The sequence below is a fragment of the Alligator sinensis genome, unplaced genomic scaffold, assembly GCF_000455745.1.
Source record: "Alligator sinensis unplaced genomic scaffold, ASM45574v1 scaffold851_1, whole genome shotgun sequence".
NCBI lineage: Eukaryota > Metazoa > Chordata > Crocodylia > Alligatoridae > Alligator > Alligator sinensis.
In genome coordinates this window covers 140468-159236 of record NW_005842410.1, presented here as the reverse complement: position 1 = coordinate 159236, position 18769 = coordinate 140468, and the positions used below count along the sequence as shown (strand labels likewise).

The following is an 18769-nucleotide window of genomic DNA, read 5'->3' as shown; positions in this document are numbered from 1 at the left end:
GGAAAGAGCATAATGCTTTTATTAAGGTTCAATGGACATGTTCCAAGGAAGGGAAAAAGGCTATGAAAAGAGGCGAGTGTCAGGAACTGGAAGACAAAGCTGTCTGTTACTGTCTCATAGAGCAGCTCTAGCCCTGTCCTCTTTGTTTCAATATTTATAAAATGTTTAATTAAGATCTTCAGGGACCTCAGGTGACAAGTAGGAGAATTTAAAAGTGCAAAGTATTCACAGTAATATTAATAAGCAAGTCATTCGCAAACAGAAATAAGTTCTATTATTTTTTTAAATCTCAGAGCACATTGACCAATGCCAAGGGCTCAATGCTTGCAAAATTTAAGATTTTTTTATAAGCAACTATCTAACTAAGGCTGAACAAAAAAACCAAAAGTGTGTGTTTAGAACAAAGTTTACTTAGATTAGACAATAAGAAAATGCGCGTGCAACTTAAGTGGCATGTTCCTTATGTGAGCTACGTTACAAAACTGAAAAAAACCCAGCTCATATGCAAAAGTTATAGGCAGGTCAGCAATTTATCATGAGGTACAAGGAGACTAGGATTTACTACGCACGAGCTGCTCTGCAGTTATTGCTCGTGTGCACGCTCTTATCCCAGGGCAGATGGAAGCTGAGTAGCAGATAAGTTTGGGCAAATGGGCAGTTACTTTTGAACAGTTGATGCAAGGTAAATCCTAGTCCCCTTTTACCCTCGTGGTGAATAGTTCATCTGCTCATAGTCTAGGATATGTATTTACAATGCCAATGGCCACGTTCTTTTACCTTTGAAAAATCAGCAGATCAAATGCATGACAAAGCAAAAACAGGCAATTCAGCAGTATATGAGAAGATATGGTGATAATACTGGTATGTGGTAATACTGTAGAGTATAATGCACTTCTGTGATTTCTTTAGAACCTAGTCTTTCTTTGCTAATGAAAACTTTAATTTAAACAAAACATCTGACAAAATTACCTTCACAGAAGTGAAAATGGAAAATTGTGGACAGCATAACCATTGCACAAACAAGGCTACCTCTGCTAGACCTGCCCACCTTACAGTAGTGGGTCTATGAAGGCCTGGAGAGAGGCGCTCTAGCTTGGGCTGGTCCAAGCCTAGTATAGGAATGTGAAGGCCCTGTACTGTTACAGACTTCCTGTGTGACCTTGGGCATGTTACTTAGGCCTAGATACACAGAAGGAATGAGATGCTTACTGTTTTTTAGAATTCAAATCCCTCCTCTGTCTGGGGGAACTTGAGCCCAAACTTTTCATTAAACTAGTCATATACTCATTCTCTTGCTCTCTCTCTCCCTATGACCCCTATTTAATTGTGTCCAAGTAAAATGAAACTCTCTCACAAGAAACTGGGAAAGGTTTCATACCTTATAGCTTGAGGTTGGAACACTTTCCTGGAAGATGGCAGATATAGGTTTAAGTCTCCTTAGGCAGAGGAAGGATTTGAATGTAAGCCCCAGGTGAGCGCTCTAGGCTGCTGGATAAAAGAAAGGACTCCATCTCCTTGGGTTTTGCTTAGGCCCATAGAGGAAGTTTCCCACTCAATATGCAGTTCCACAATTTCTTTCCCCTTTATACTTTTGCATTAAATAGTGAGCCCAAGTACCCAGTTTAGGGTTATGGATTCCACTGGAGAGCAAAGTCAACCAAGTCCTTTGGTGGACCTATCCCTTACTTTCACTGTACCTTGTCTCTTCCACTGTAAAACAGTGTAATTCCCATTCTCCCTACTGCTAGGATGCTGTGAGAGTAAATCTATTGAAACATTAGGAGGCATTTAAATATTATGGTAGTGAAGCTCTCTCTCCTTTTCATTCAGTCGAGGTCCTGCAGTCTCTCTCTTTATGTGGTGCTTGACTACAGGTAGGAATTCGATGCAAGTGAACCAATTAAAGATGAATTTGGACAAGACAGAGGTAATGATGGTGGGCAGGCCTCATGCAGGGATAAGGACACCCATTGTTGATGGGGTTCAGCTGCCCCTTCTCAGTCACATCCACAGGCTTGGGATACCCCTGGACACCTAGCTGCGCTTAAGATTCTCAGATTGCAGCAGTGGCGAGGAGCACTTTTCACCATCTCCATCTGGTGGGAAGGCTGCAACCTTTTGCTTTAGATTCAGATCTGACCACCATCATCCATGCTTTCATAACCTCAAGATTACACTACTGCAGTGTGCTCTACGTAGGGCTGCCCTTGAGGACCATCCAAAAGCTGCAGTTGGTACAGAACAGCAGCCTGCTTTCTGCCTGGGGGCCAAGAGCACATTACTCCAGTGCTCCAGAGTGTGCACTAGGTTTCAAAAGCTTTCTGGGCACAAGCCAAGGTGCTAGTCTTGATCTGTAAAGGCCTGTATAGCCTAAGTCATAGGTACCTAAAGGATTGCCTCTTTCCTTACACTCCATCACGATCCCTAAGGTCAGCCAAGAGCAACCTCCTACAACTACCATCTATGCACCAGCTTCACTTAGCCAAACACATGGGAGGTTGTTCTGGGTTGTAGCTCCTCAGCCCTTGAGCTCCCCCATCCTGCTTGAGGCTGGCCACAGCCCGAGCCTAACCCTGGTTATCTTTATTTGGGAAGGCTTTTAGCAGGTGTGGTTAAAATCTGGGTATTCTTTGGGGTCATTTTATTAGTTTGTCTGCTTTTATTGTAAACCACTGAACCTTTTTGAAGAGGGCAGTATAAAAATCAAATAAATAAACAAACTTAAGAAAAGAATTGGGGTCCTTGGCTGTGGAGAGATATAACTTTCAACGAGTTTAAAAAGGGAGAAGAAGTTGCTAGTCAAGTGCCAGCTGTTCCAATGTAATTGCTGGGTCTGTGTGTTCCTACAGCAGTGACCTAAACTCTGTAACCTTTAGTCAGGCTGAGATAGTTCTTAACGGGTCTTTGTTGTTTTATATTGATAGTCTAGTTCCCTTTTAAGCGGCTTTGTCCTCTTGTCATTCTCTTGTTTTGTGAATTATTCTGTTCTCTTAGGCCCCCACTACCTGTTACAGGTGCTGTGCAATGAACTGGGTAACTGCACAATTACCTTAAGACCAGCTGCACATGCAAATAGCTATCATGCTACAAAGCTTCAACCAGCTACAAAGTTAGACCTCAAAAAAGTGTACTAACTTTATAGCTAGTTGCTATCCAGCTTTAATTTGCACATGTAGCAGGGTCTCTCAGCTAACAGGGCTCCCAGCCGAAGGTGTGCCCTTTGCTTAGCCTGAAATGCTCAAGCCCTGGGGATTGGGGTGCCATGATCCCAAGGGTTGGGGGTGCATGTAGCCCCCAGCTCACATGGGGCACTCGATCCCAGCTGCGCCTCAAGCAGCCAGGGCAGAAACCTCCTCAATTGATGGGGCTCCCAGGCCCAGCTGCACCTCACATGTAGCACAGCAGGAGGCGCGATTGTGTGGATCACACGTTGTATCCAATTGTGTCTTTACCCACACACGTAGCGGAGGCCTCAGTGTAAGCTGCCCCGAGCCTTTGTTGCAAGTGGCATATAAAATGAATAAATAATATATGAAACTCAGGTTAAAGTTACAACACTTTACACCTTCATTCCATCCCAATGCAACTGCTTATACCTATATCATTCCATCCCAATGCAACCATGTCTTTATCTCCAAAAGGGTACTGGTATCCTCAAGCAGAATATCTGGCTGAATATTTGCGAGTGTTTTATGATAAAGAAATCATTGCAAATCAATGCCATCTTTTCTTATGCTGACTGAGTCACAGCCCATTAAATAAAAAACCTATACTTTTTACACACAGAAAAAAAAACCCTTTTAAATAAATGAGACTATGGAGTGATGCAGGAATTGAGGATTGGAGCTATCATTTCCACCATTAGACACATTTCCTAACTGCTATCACTGATTTTGGCACACCACAGGGAAGTAAATAAAAACAGACATATCCACTCCATATTCATTCAAAATATCAGAGGATGAGGGTTTGGGCAGAAAAAAGAGTATTTGCCAGATGGACAAAAACAGTTGGAAAAGATAATTTTATTTTCAGGCTTCTAAGAAATGTTACAAACAATGGAGGTGTAAAAAATACCTATAAAAATGTTGACATTGTTTTTTAAACTGTAGAATAAATGAAGTTACAGAACCAAATATGTACAGTGAAATGTTTTTCCCCATTCTAATATGGAGTGGGTTGAAAATGGCATAAATATGGCCCAGTAATAAATCTGCAAACCTTGTAAACCCCCAAACAATCCAAGGTGCATAGCCTAGCATATTTATACTGTACAAGGATCTCGAATCAACATGTATCTGTATCACTGAAATCACCAATACGAAAATACTGTGATTAGTGCACACTTCATGCAGTTTGTAGTGCAGAAAATCTTGTAGACACTGTACAGTACAATGTACAACAGAATAGAAAACAGCGTGCACATCTACTGCCTCATCTATGGTGTCCAATAAGCTTCTAGTCACTCTACTCCCTCTATGTTTTATATTAATATGCTATGGAGTTCTCTCTCAGTGTCTTTTTTTCTTTTCTTCTCAAGTAAAATAGCATGAAATTCCTGCTATCATTTCTGCCCTGACTTTAAAGTTACTTAACTCACAGATCCAATCTTGATGCCCTATATTATGGTCACTATCCTTCTACTTGCAAGGAGAGTAGAAGAGCAGTAAAGCAGCCTTGTAAATGCTAGTTACTGGGGTCACTCGATCAAAAAAGGCAACCATTAACTTTCACACTCCATCCGCCACCTCCTCCAGTCCTTCTAACTCGCTGACAAAATGGAGAGGCCAACTCCCCCAGCACATTTTGAAATCCTGCCTCCATCTGGACACTGATGCATCACTAGTTCTGTTGACAGGGGACACTGCACACTGCTACATGATTTGCCCCAGTCTTTCTTATTCCCTCCTTTTCTGCTAAAATTACTATTGAAATAAAGGAAAAACTTTAGCCTGAGGGAGGACTTTATGATCTTCAACAATTCTATGCAGAGCTGAACACAGAAACCTGCTTCTGTCCTTTCTGACTGCTGTATAATGTGTTCTCTCTTTGTAATAAATATTGGGCATTTAAAAATATGAGCACAATCTAACTAATGGTTTAAGTGAAACTGCAAAGCACTGAAAGCATTAGCACACCAAAGTTTTTCTGAACACCTTCAAATAAATTTGGAGAATTCATATCTTAGGTGGTCCACAAGTCAGTTCCACCTGGCTATAACAGTATGTAAAATGTATCCTACTCACACCATGCGAAACAGCAGGGCTGGGGCCGGGGCATGGGGAAGGCAGGGTGGCTCCCGCTGCTATGCACATTCCAGGAGGCATTGGGGGGGGGGCAGCGGTGGGAAGAGGCCTGGGGGAGGGGGCTGCAGCCACCCCAAAATTCACTATAGCCCCCCAAAGCCTCCTCCCAGCTCTGCCACCCACCCCGCCCCAAGCACAGCCCAGCCCAGCCCAGCCCCCTCCAGGAAGTGCCTGGCACAGCCCCAGCCCACAGCGGTAGCCTGCCCCACCCTGAGCAGATCCAGAGGGGCACATGTTCCCCCATGCCCTCTCCGGGTGAGTGCAGCAGCGGGAGCTGCCCCTTCCCCCCCACCCCCAGCATCCCCCAGATGAGCCGTGACTCCATCCTGCATCCTGCCCTGCACCAGCCCCAGCCCCAGCCCCACTTCCTCCCTCACCTCCAGGGCCTTGATCTGCCCCCGCTCCCCCCACGCCTCTTCCCTCCCCACTCCCCTTCCATCACAAGACTTACCAGCTAGACACAGCTCTCCAAGCTGCTGGGCTGTGCTGCTTACCGCCTACACGCTGTACTGCAGCTGCGCACATGCACACAGCATTTAATCGGCCACATCCGGTAAAAAAAGCCAATTTCAATACAGTTTTCTTTATAGCAGTGCCAATCTGATATCAGAATGATGTATCAGTCGATGCACCTCTAGAATAATACAGTCCTAGGTCCCAAACATATTAGTAAAGCTTCTAATTTACTTTTAACTGGAGAAAGCTATGTGTTGTGTTATATGTAGCGATGTACCTCACAATCTGCACCCTCCTTTTCAAAATTCTAGATCCACCCATGGACAAATATTTCTCAGAGTGAGACAATTTTATCCAAATTCCATTTTTATACCACTCTCCTCAAGTTGAACATTCTCTCTTCCTTTCAAGTTTTTTCCAACACCTCCAGAACATGAACAGATTTCTCTCATTCCAGTTTAGCAACTACATTCGAAACAATGAAAGTCTTCTCTGAAACTGGCAGGAGGAAATATTTCCTTTATACAATGCACAAACAGCTTGTGCAAGTTATTTGCCATAAGATTTCTTTGAGGCTAAGAACCTAACTTGTTTCAAAAAGAGATTAGCCAATTATACAGATGAAAAAACTGACAGTGAATATTAAGAACTAAACTTGGGATGGGGAAGGGATGTAAATCCTCCTCTTTCAGGTCCAAAGCCAGTCTCTGCTGGCTGGTAGTAAAGATCTTTCCCCATGGGCAGGTTTCCCTGTAACTGGTTCTTGAATCTTGCCAAAGCCTTTGGTACTAGCCACGGTTAATGGCAAGATGCTAGACTAGCTCTGACTAGGTCTGATTCTGTGTAGGAGTTCCTTTGTTAGGCTGCCACTGAGAAGCTCTGCCACTCTGTCTTCTCCAGCCACAAAACATGGTTGCAAACTAGTCATGCGCACAGGAGGTATATCCACTAGTAAAGGTAAAGACATAATTTTAAATTACAGCTCATAGCTAAGGACATGTCCTGTTCAACCTCCCTTCACCCTTCTCAAAAAAAAAAGAAAGAAAGAAAAACCAACATCAAGGCAGACCAGTCTCCTTTGCACTTAGTTATTACAGGACAAATTCAATTCCACAGTGTGCCTCTGCAATTTCCACTGAAGACAATGTGAGCCACTCATGTCCATCCAAAGAGAGAATATGGCCTATTAAAAGGTAACACCCAAAAGTCTATCTCTTTAAATGTTTTCTTGTTCCAGGCATGGATTTTAAAGACAGAATAGTGAGCCATGTACTGAACTTCTTAACTTATCCATAAAGAGTACAAAAGCTATTATCCAAAAAAAAGAATAGGCTGCAATTCACAACTGTTTATAGTTACTTAAAAGAAAGTTATTAAATAAGGTACAGAAACCTTTGTTAGCATCTGCTCAGCATTAGGTATTTACCTTTAGTCCACCACAGATTGGACAAGCTGAAAAGAGAGCTCTTGCCATCCCAGGGTGGGGGCTATATATTTCACAGGGGTCAGCTGGGACTCCACTAGGTGGTGCCAACTCACTACCTTTCGAGTCTGACACCTGTCCTTGTGGTTTTACATCTGACCATCTGGAAACAAATTCCGCATATGTCTCCTCACTTGAGTCCTTGATGCTTTCTGGGAGTGCGGATGCTTTCCTTCCCCGGTCTTGGCTTTGCTCAGGTGCCATCTGTGCTTCCAAGTGTGGTACCAGCAGTTTAGGGTCACTAATGCCTTGGGGTGCCTGGGCCTGGTCCTTGGGTAATGTGGAATCTGCACTCTTGTGTTGCACATCTTTAGCAGCTGCCTGTAATAAACTCCTGGGTGTGTCATAAATATGTCTGAGAGAGCTGGGAACCTGATACTCTGAGCCTGCACTCCTCTGGGGCTCACCATGAGGGCAAGTACATAAATTTTGATCTGAAGGAAGGGTCAATGGCAGGCTTAGCAATGATCCAAACTCCTCACCATGGCAAATATCCAGGCTTCCAGCATAGGAAGAGAAACTTCCAGAGTAAGAAGAGTGGCTACCCGTAGCTATCCCACTGTCAGAGGAACTCTGACGACCGATTTCCTGCAGCTGTCTGGACCGAAGCGGCTTAGGAGGTGGTTTGGCAGTGCCACGTGCCCCTTCTGCATGGGCTTTTTCTTCCCCCAGATGAATGCCTTTTGCTGCTCCCAATCCATGACTCTCTTGAGAAGTGCTGGCTGAAGACTGTTCAGGCCAAATCGTTAACCTGCTCCCAACACTAACGTCCGAGTGGCTGGTATCCGAAGATGAACTCGACAGACTTCTGTCATCTCCTGGAATAAAAGAAACCAGATCACTCTCACATTCAAAATCTAGTTGATTAAAGTAAGAACGTAGTTAGAACTAAAGACATAAAAGAAGTTCTGTTTCTCTTGAGGAAGGGGCCATTCTGTCATAACAATGCAATGCATGTTCTGAATTGTACCTTTAGAAAAAAATATATATAAAGCAATGTGACTACCTTTTTTGTGAGCCTGCTTTCTTCAGAAAATATACTGAATTTTATGCAAAGTTTAAAGAAATTGTACCTGATCCTATTCCTTGTCTAGGACATATTCTACCCCTGTATAATCTTTTTCATTCAGCTATTCCTGATCCACACTGCAAGAGAGTCAGAGTAGCTGGGAATTTTCCTTAAAGTTTAAACTTTTGATTCCTAATTTCACCAACCTGCAGACTAGATTTCAGTGTTGGACTGGAAGCAGCTAAATGAACAATCTCAGTCTGCTGCTTTTTCTGTTATGTAATCTGAATGAAAAAATAGCATAGTGAACCTTTAAAAGAAGCAGTAAAAATAAAATCAATTATTAAGATTCTAATTATCTTTGACCCCAAAAGAGCCTACAATAAATACAATAAACTCCACAGCTGTACATCACATGGGCAAACAAAAAATGGACTGCTATTGTTAATGATGATACTTTTGTAACCCAATACAGAATGTTCTGTATATACCTCCCATGACACATTTGGACTAAAAATTGAATTATTTTAATTAGCAAATGAAATTACAGAAATAATTTTAATGGTGTGCATACATATTGTAAGAATTCACAATGGCAGTGGAACAGATAGGCTTTGAATTGTTATGGTAAGGACAGCAAAACACTACTATCATGTCTAAAGGCCTTCTCCCTGTTGTTACAGGCATGTAGGTTGTAGCCATGTTGGTCTAAGGACATCCAGAAATGTAATATACCTCATCCAATGCACCAAATGCCCTGATGGAAAATACGTAGGAGAGACCAGACAACAACTGCACACCAGAATGAATGCACACCGGAAATCTATCAAAGACAGAAATACCCAATTACCTGTGGGGGCACATTTCTCACAAGAAAACCACTCTCTCTCCAATCTCTCAGTCCTGATCCTCAAGGGAAACTTACACAACACTTCCCAGAGACGAGCCTATGAACTCCACTTCATCAACCTTCTGGATACTAAAAATCATGGACTAAATATAGACATTGGATTTATGACACATTATAACCTGCGTGACACCTGACTCCCCAGGTATCTCTCCACTTTCATCCCCCTTCTCTCTCCCCCCCCCGCCTGTCTCTCACCCATTGACAACTCAATCTACATTTTCACTGACTACCTGTCTTATATGCATAGCAGCCCAGCCGCTGGCTTCTGTACTTTTCATTCCATCCAGGAAGAGCACACACCGACTGCTGAAACTTCCTTAGCCTGACGAAGAGTTTTTGAACCCGAAAGCTTGCTTAATAATTATTTTCCAACTATTTGGGTTGGTCTAATAAAAGATATCAGATTCACCCAAGGAACCTTGTCTGCCTATATTCTCCCTGTTGTAGCACAAGTGGAAGAGGAAACTATTTTTCCCTTATGTAAGAACTGAAATTCAAGGTGGGGGAGGAGAAAAAGGGCACACCACTGTTTTTGATGTTAATAATAGGCCCCCATGCATCAGATCCTCTGCAATGTATGTGGGTGTATTCTGCTCGTCACCTAAAGACCTGGTCCTAAAAGTCAAATTCTGATCTCAGTTACAGTGGTTGGTGCACCTTCCAAGGTGGAAAACATGGATGTGGGAGTCCCCTCAGACAAAAGAATATGTACCTGAGTCTCCCTTCTCTGAGATGTTCTAACTACTAAGTTATGGGATAGTAAACTAGGGCAATATCGTCTCCCCAACCTGTGTTGTATTGGCCCACTCTCACAGATATGCTCTGAGAATGCCTTCCAGACTGGGCCCTGCAGGTGAGACAGGCAGGGAAATGCCTACTTTGTGAATCCCAGTGAACTTCAGCTATTAGCCAAGTGTCTAACTGCTCACCACCATCAAAACTGAGGTGGTCCTAAACATACTCAGAAGCAGACATTTAAGGTATGTCTATGCTGCTAATTAGAGATGACCTTAAAGTCACCCTCAAACACACACTCACCAAACAACAATCCTGTAAGACTTATAGTTTTGACCCCTGTCAAAAATCGAGCCCAGTCCTTGCAATTCTGCTGAACTTTAATGCCGGTGGTCAACCCTGCCCCTGCTCATCTTCTAACCTGTCCCCTGTTGCAGTGTGTTCAGAACTCACCTGGGTGCTACAGGCCACAAGTATGGGAAAACTGCATCTGCCAGAGACACACTGAACTTCAAACGTCACTTTATTGCATAAGTAGGAACTTAGCCAAATCGTAATTGTGCAGATTTTACTGAAATCACAAAATCAGGTGATCTCTGCGAAATCTGCAGGGCAAAAAAAATAGTTACTAAAAATAAAATCCTGGCTCCCCAGTAGGAGCCAGCAGTCCTCCCAGCTGCGCAGCCCTCCCAGGGGAAGGGCAGAGCAGACAAGCTGGCTGCCGCCCCCACCCTTCACCTCTGATTTGCTGAGAGGGCTGCCTGTTGTGTGGCCCCATTCCTCTCCACCAATCAGTGGTGAGGGGCAGGGCCACCAGTGCCCCTCAGCCAATCAGTCGCATGGGAGCGGGGGCCCAGCCATGATAAGCCCTTGAAAATTACAGCTGGCCTTGCAATCTGCCTGCAAAATCAGCCAGCTGCCTCCTTGAGTTGAGTAGACCCCCTACTCATAGGTCCTGACTGGACTACTTGGAATGATCTAGTTAAGGATGGTCCTGTTCTGAGCAGGCGGTTGAACTAAATGACCTCCTGAGGTCCCTTCCAACCCTCATTTTCTATGATTCTATGATTTACTTACTACTCATATGCTGACACCTTCTTGTATAGGCACTCAAGACTCTAATCCAAGACCCAGTGAAATATTGCCATCATTTCCAAACAAGCTTTAATTAATGCCCTTAGAGCAGTGGCAACATAATGAACCAGCATGTCCAATTTTTAAAAAGGTTCAACAATTTAAAATGATACCATTTTCTCATTTCTGAAGCCTCTCTGGTTTGTAATATAGCTTATTTTTCTTACCTCCACTGCCCTGACGACTTGTGTGGGATAGTAAGCTCAAGCGTTTCTCTAACTGCAATGCTTCATGGACCAATTTCTCTTCTGAATAGGTTGGATTTGTGCTTGGGTCTTAAAAAAAAGAAATAAACACATTAGAATGTAAAAGAAAAAAAAATGAAAGTATTTGAAGAAAATACCAATAAACCCTCCCACATTCTCCGTTATCTACTGTTGTCCTGTATTTTCTACCAGAGGACTTCAGCAAACACTGGCATATGTTTGAGGTATCACTGTTCCCTAAAATACTTGATTTTTGCTACCACATGTGTTGACTGAGGCCAGCTATTTAAAAAGATACCCTGTATCTAACCTCATAGAAGTTACAGGTAGAAAAAACCAAATAGGTCATCTAGGACATCTCCCTGCCAGTACAGAACCATTCCCTGTAGTATATTATCTAGTTTTGGTCATTCTACCATAAATGTTTTGATGAAAGAGGCTCCTGCCATCTTACTGGGGAAAAAATACTGAATGCTTCACAAACATGTGTGTGATCCTTTCGTAGGGAACATGCCACTTTTCTCTATACCGTTTTATTTTCCAGCCATGCACCACAATGGAACCAGATGTTGGAAGCAATCATTACTATAGTCTTGAGAGCAATTTGACAGATTATTGTAAACAGCTTTAAAATGTGTGTCATGTTGAGCAGCTGCAATGGATATGGTCTGCTAACTCATTTTATCACTTCTGTTTCAGTAGCTCTTGTAATTCAATAGGAAAAGAAGTGAATGCGAGTTACAAGAGACATTAGCTTCTGCACAACTGCACTTTCAGTGTTCCTGCTCATACTGGTTGTAATATCATCTGTAACAAGACTACATGGAAACATTTAATAAAGAGACAAAGAAAAATTGGAAATATAACTTACTGTTAATGAACTGGCTGAATTAACAAGCAATTTCAAACTGGAGAAGCCAAGGTTTCCACATCATTACATTCTGTTTATCTATTCTCAAAGACTTGGGCTTAATTCACTCCCTCAGTTGTCAATATATCTGTACAGAGATTCACTTCCACAAATAACGGACAAACGGTAAGTTTAACAATTCAGCTGGGGTTACTTAGGAACCCCTACAACAAAGGCTACCCAGGAAATGAGCTGAATCAGAACATCTCCCATGCTCCATGCCCTGACACAATTTTTTAACTGCATGTGATAACACTAAATTTCTCAGTAAAAAAGTTGTAATTCTGAACCTCACCTAGGTGGGCTTTCCATCCCTTCTGATCTGCATCTTTGGTGCTAATGAGAGAATCATTTGGCCACACTACATATTGTCCGTTTTTATAGTGAACTTTAACGTTGCTATAAAAGGGCAAGGGCTTAAAGTATTCACAAAGAAGTGATCAGTCTATCAAGGCCCCTCTCCATGTGCAGATAAAGATAAAATGGATCTAATGCGCAGTCCTCACAATCATACCTCCTGCCATGCTGCACGTGCACAGCAGGAGGCATGATTGTGGGATCACGCATTAGATCCCATCAGGCCAAGCCAGGCTCCCCCTGCACCAGCAAGAAGCAAGCTCCTGTAGCTAGGAGCCCCCTTAGCTGAAGATCTTCCAGCTGTGGGTGCACCCCACACACACTTGCAGCTGGGAGATGCAGCTTCTGTGAGCTCAGGGCTGGGAGATCACAGCTGCCAGCATCTCCCAGCCTCAGGGGTTTCGTGTAGCCCCAAGGCCAGGAGACAACAGCAGCCACAATCTCCCAGCCCTTGGAGTTTCACGCACCCCTAGGGATGGGAGGCCACAGCAACTGTCATCTCTCAGCCCCGGGGGCTCCATGTGCCCCTAGAGCTAGATCACAGCCATGCCCCGTGGCTGCCAGAACACTTCTGCAGGTGTGGGACTCTAGGTCCTAGCAGCCACAGGGCACTGCCAGGACCCAGAGTTGGCAGCTGCCAGGGCCGAGAGTCCTCTCAGCTGCAGAACTCCCAGCCCCGGCTAGGCAAGGTGCACCCCCCACAGCTGGGAGCCCAGTCAGCTGACAGTTCCCAGCCACAGGGGAGACCCTGCTATACATGCAGATTAAAGCTGGATACCTACCAGCTATAAAATGAGTACACATTTTTGAGGTCTAACTTGATAGCTGGTTGCAGCTTTTTAAGGTATGATAGGCACTTTGCACATGTACCTGCTTTCAGTGAACTGCACAATTAACCAGCTAATTGTGCAATACCTTTAACGTGTGGAGGAGGCCTCAGGGTGCCTACAGACGTTCAGGGCCTCCCTCTAACTCACAGTGCTTTACATAAAGTGCCATGAGTTAGAGTTCCCCCCCCATCCTACCCCAACAGACCCTTGCCTCATGGGCCCCAACAGCTAGCCCAGTTGGGGATTGTGGGGAGCTGAGCCAGGCCTGCGAGGCAAGGGGGGCTCCCTTTCCTTCCCCCCCATCCAGGCCTCTTGACAGTGGCAGCACAGAGTGGACAGATGCTTTTGAATGGCCAGAGCTGGGGGTGGGGAGCAGGATGGAATGGAGCCCCCTTGCCAGATCAGTTCTCCCCAATACCCTAGCCAGAATAGCTAGGGGGTCAATGAGACAAAAATTTCACCCTGCCCCCTCCCCCCACATCAGTTCTGGGCCTTCAAAAGCAGCTGGCAGCTCTGCGTTGCTGCTCCCTCTCTCCCCCACTGACAGCCCTGGGGTACACATGCACCAGCCCAGCCCCACCCTCACATGAAAATTAACCCTGGAGGGAACACAAGTTACCTAAGGCGCTCTGCTTTAGAGCACCTTAATCTAATATTTCATTTGACCAGAGTTAATTTTTTGCATGATCAGCCATTTTAAAAGCACTCTACAACCATGCATGTGTGTTAAGTCACAGCTGCAGAGTGCTTTCAGAGGCCCAATCATGTAAAAAATGTCACTTGTGTAAGCAACCTCAGTGTCACTCTCTGGAGAAAGTTTATGTCACATCTCAACCCCACGCCATCCTCACATACACTAACATTACAATTCCTTCTTGCCAGTGACTGACATGTCTCAGATATATCTCCAAAGGTTTTTTCATACCATATCTTAGGTAGCTCTATGATCCCACCCCACTCTCCTGAAAACTCAGCCCTTTTTGGACCTCAGTGAGTCCTTGCTAAGGCTTATACTTATACTGAAAAAGAACCTGATCATTTCTAAAGAAAAATGGTCTAAAGGTTGGTTTCCTTCCTGAAACCTTCTCCTACCACTCCTTTCCCATTCAGTAAGGCAGGGGTTACATGAAGGTTAAACTGACTGAGATGCCTCTGATGAAAGGGATTTTATTTTTATCATTAGTGTTGGTGGACACTCATTAGACCCAGCTGAGTTGTCTATTGTGGGCTATTTTAAATACTTTGATACTATACAAATGTATTCATGTATTTCAAAACTCAAAGAGTGTGGAATAAGCACCTACAGATTGGAATATTATGAATTAAAATAAATCAGGAGCTACTGGAGATGTTCTTGCATTGTGGGCTTCATAAAAAGTATTACTATGTTATGTTGCTTTTTTTACACAATTAGTCAAGGACGGAACCAAAGACTAAATCTCTTCCTTCCTTTGCAAATTTAAGTCAGATTTTTGCTCTTATGAGATCCTCTCTCCCACTCTGATCCCTTTGTATCATGTGTAGAGGACCAGAGAGAATTACAAGAGAGCCAACAGCTGATGGATAATTCCCCTGGATATAGTACCCTGTAGCTATGTGCCTACTGACACATGCATTTAGACTTTCACTTTTAGAAACTGGACACTTTTTAATTAGTCAAATTAACACTTCCACAAATAAAAATTAGGAAAATGGGGCAGTTTCCCAATTTATCTCTTTCGGTGTGTCCTTAAACTTTCTTCATGTTAACTTTTAATTACAGAGTTCCATTTAGAAAAAGGTTAAGTGAACTTTCAGCAGATATAAGATTAGCGACACATTCATCAATTCATCAAAAGACCTCCTGTTGCTCATTCAAATTTGTCCTTAAAATGCAGAACTCTTAAAAGATTAACGTTTAGTCTTCCACCATCTCATCCATTTATTGTTATTTAGCACCTCATGCCCGTTTGGAAGTGTTGCTTCACTGATGACTACCCACACTGCTAACAGAGTTACCCCAGAAATAATGTGGTCAAATAACTTCTGAAAGCTTTTTTGCCTCATTAAAAAGCTACAGGCTGAAGCCGCTTGGTCTTCTTTGCTATTTGACTAGATTTTTTTCTTTCACACGTGCATGATGTGAGGCAAAAATTGCCTTTCATGCTTATGCTGTGCTGATAACAAATATCAAAGCTCTAGAAATAAAAGTTACGTGATAATAGTTAATAAGAATGAAGTAGTGCATCTTTTCTTTCTAAATATTTATTTGAATTTATGGGCAAGAGGTTAATTATATTTGTCTGGATGTTCCATTTGGAAGCATTTCAGTAGTTATTCAAGCACAGTGTATGCTTAATATCACCTGTCTGGGGTCTTGTGAACCCAGCATTCATTCCTGACTGTGGCAGGGGGTCAGGCTAGATGATCTGTTCAGGTCCCTCCTGACCCTAGCTACTATGAAACTATGAAACAATTCTATACACAAAGGTATGCAATTGGGAAATACAGTTGTACCAAAATGACATCGATTTTTCTACTAATAAACTACAATTTCCAGAACTGGATGGCTAAACTATACATAGAGCTCCTGCATTTGAGCTACCAAAGTATATGTGTACACCTCTTTACTGCACCCCTTTAAATGCCAACATGGGGCAAAAATATTCCACCCATACACTTGACTCCTCACTGTGTCAAACCAAACACTGAGGTACAAAAACCCCTGTGGAGACATCTACCGCTGCTACCCCTCAGCACAACAAAGACACAGAGCTCAGTAGTAGCAACACAGGCTACCTCTAGATCGGTTTCAGCATTTTCTGGTCATACGTGTACAGGGGGAGTGGGTAGGTAAGACATGCTCTTCAGCTGAAGCTTCAAGAGTGAAGGGGAAGTAGTATGGGAAGCTCAAACCAGTTGCCTAGGCATGCAATGGTCATTTCAGTGTAGCTATGTGCCTGCTGGCATCTGCAGTTTAAACTGACATTTTTAGAAATTGGACACTTGTTAATCAATCACTTTAACACTACCACAAATAAAAAACAGGAAAATGGGGCAGTTTTAGAATAAGTTTTGTTCCTTGTGTCCTTGAAGTTTCCTCGTGTTAATATTCAATTATATAGTTCCCCTTAGAAAAGGGTTATGTGAACTTTCTGCAAATACAAGGTTAGCAGACGTTCATCACCCTTCCTTCTTTCCAAACACACACCGGAAGGACAGTTTGAGCAAACTTACTGCGTAGCTTCCCCAGACAATACATGCTCTGTGGAGAGAAGAATGCAGTCTCAGCCCGTGCTGTCAATCTACCTCCTTTTATTGCACCAAGTTCTGCACTAAATTTGTAAAAATGTGCCCTTTGTAACACGTAGGAACATTAAAGGGTCTATTTGCCTTCTTCTTGAAAGTATTGAGGAGTCTTTCAAACATGTTTTTAAGTTTTCAGTGGTCAGGGGTGTTGCCAAATGCAAGGATTCAAAATTCAAATTAGAAGACAGAAATCTGGTTCACATCTAAGTTTCTAAAACAACCAAATTCTGGAAATCAGATTTCAGAAACAGGGCACTTAGGAAGACTGTATTGAGCATGATTTGCACTACTTAATTTTAATGCAGATATTAACAACCTGGGGAAGATTTAGGAGGGATTAGATAACAGTTTTCAAATATCTGAAGGGAAATTAGAAAACAGGATCAAAAGAGCCTTTTAGCTGAGGTCCTAGGGGATAGGACTACGAGTGATAGCCTCAAACTGCAGCAGAGGATATTTAGGCTGGAGATTAGGAAGAACTTTCTGAGTGAGGATAGTCAAGCACTGGAACAGGCTACCTAGAGAAGTTGTGAAGTGTCCATCCCTGGAAGTTTTCAGAAGCAGGTTAGACAGACACCTGACGAGGATAGTTTAGTCAAGGATGATCCTGCCTTGAGCAAGGGACTGGACTAAATGACCTTGTGAGGTCTTTTTCAGCCCTACTTTCCTATAATCCTATGAACATTGGCAAGGAAGTTCTGATCTAGTAAACTGAGGTATAGGGATGATTAATTCTTTTAATTTATCCCTTTCAACAGATTTGGTAGATTTTGATACTCTTGCCAGATACAGAATGCAGCTGGTGATGACTTGACCTTTCCAAGTAATACAGTATATTCTGTGTAATGGAATAGTCGATTAAGAAATTTAGTTTGCAGCTGAATCACCGGCATTGTGCACAGCGTAGTGTTATGTCAGTATAATATATACTATATATATTAAGCAGTTCTATACAAGCTTCCAAATGACACGATAAATACAGGACTGAAATGTAGATTTATGCAAAGTTATGTTTCCTATAAGACAAAATAAGAGACCACAATCGGGTTGCTTCACGTAGAATATGTTTCATATCTCTTTTTAGACATTGGAAGTGGGGGGGGAAGGTTGCTTTTTTTATTTAGTTATACCAGCAAAGGGTCTAGCTAGAGTTTTGCTGGATGATGGACTTTATCAGTCACTTTTTTTCATGAAGACTGAGAATGTTCCATCCATTCTCAGACATGGTTTTTCAAGCACCTGAGAAGACCTGCTGGACAACACTGTCACAAGCAAGCTAAGGAAGTATGGGTTGGATGAATGGACTGTACGGTGGACAGAAAACTGGCTAGATCCTCAGGCTCAGAGGGTAGTAATCAGTGGCTTGAAGTCTAGTGGAGTGCCCCAGGGGACAGTACTGGGACCAGTTTTCCTCACTATATTCATCAATGACCTGGGAGAGGTGATGGAGTGTACCCTCGGCACGTCTACAGATGAGACCAAGCTGGGGGGAGTAGTAGATACACTGGAGGGTAGGGCTGGGATTCAGAAAGACTTCAACATATTGGAGTATTGGACAAACAGAAATCTCATGAAGTTTAATAAGGACAAGTACAAAGTCCTGCATTAAGGATGAAAGAATCCCACACAGGCTGGGGACCAACTAGCTAAGCAGCAGCTCTGCAGAAAAGTACCTGCGGGTTGCAATGGACAATAAGCTGAATATGAGCCAACAGCATGCCATTGTCATGAACAAGGCTAATAGCATACTGGGCTACATTAGTAGGAGCATTGCCAGCAGATTGAGATAAGTGATTCTTCCCCTCTATTCAGCACTAGTGAGGCCACATCTGGAGTACTGTGTCCAATTTTGGGCCCCCAGTACAGAAAGGATGTAGACAAATTGGAGAGTCCAGTGGAGGGCAACAAAGAGGCTGGAACAGATGACCTATGAAAAATGGAGGGAACTGGGTTTATTTAGTCTGAAGAATAGAAGACTGAGGGGAGATTTAATAGCAGTCTTGAACTACCTGAAGGGTGGTTCCAAAGAGGATGGTGCTAAACTGTTCTCAGTGGTGGCAGGACTGATCTCAGTGGATGACAGAACAAGGAGCAACGGCCTCAATCTGCAGCAAGGTTAGATATTAGGAAAAACTCTTCCATTAT

At 43.1% G+C, this 18769-nt stretch overlaps 1 protein-coding gene and 1 non-coding gene across 4 annotated transcripts in view; both read right to left on the bottom strand.

Annotated features, from left to right (window-relative positions):
- Positions 1 to 18769, bottom strand: part of DOK7 (docking protein 7) — a 68607-nt gene that overhangs the window by 17825 nt on the left and 32013 nt on the right. For 2 of the 3 annotated variants that reach the window (XM_025211548.1, XM_025211547.1), the window contains exons 6-7: positions 11201 to 11308; positions 7189 to 8063 (exon numbers count right to left, since the gene is read on the bottom strand). In XM_025211548.1, coding sequence (XP_025067333.1) covers positions 7189 to 8063; positions 11201 to 11308 — 983 coding nt within the window. Of the gene's footprint in view, positions 1 to 5751; positions 8064 to 11200; positions 11309 to 18769 lie in introns of those variants that run through there. The other variant, XM_014522915.2, reaches the window with a different exon arrangement.
- LOC112551303 lies at positions 11700 to 11802 on the bottom strand. The gene has a single exon (XR_003095590.1). It is a non-coding gene; the product is annotated as a U6 spliceosomal RNA (small nuclear RNA).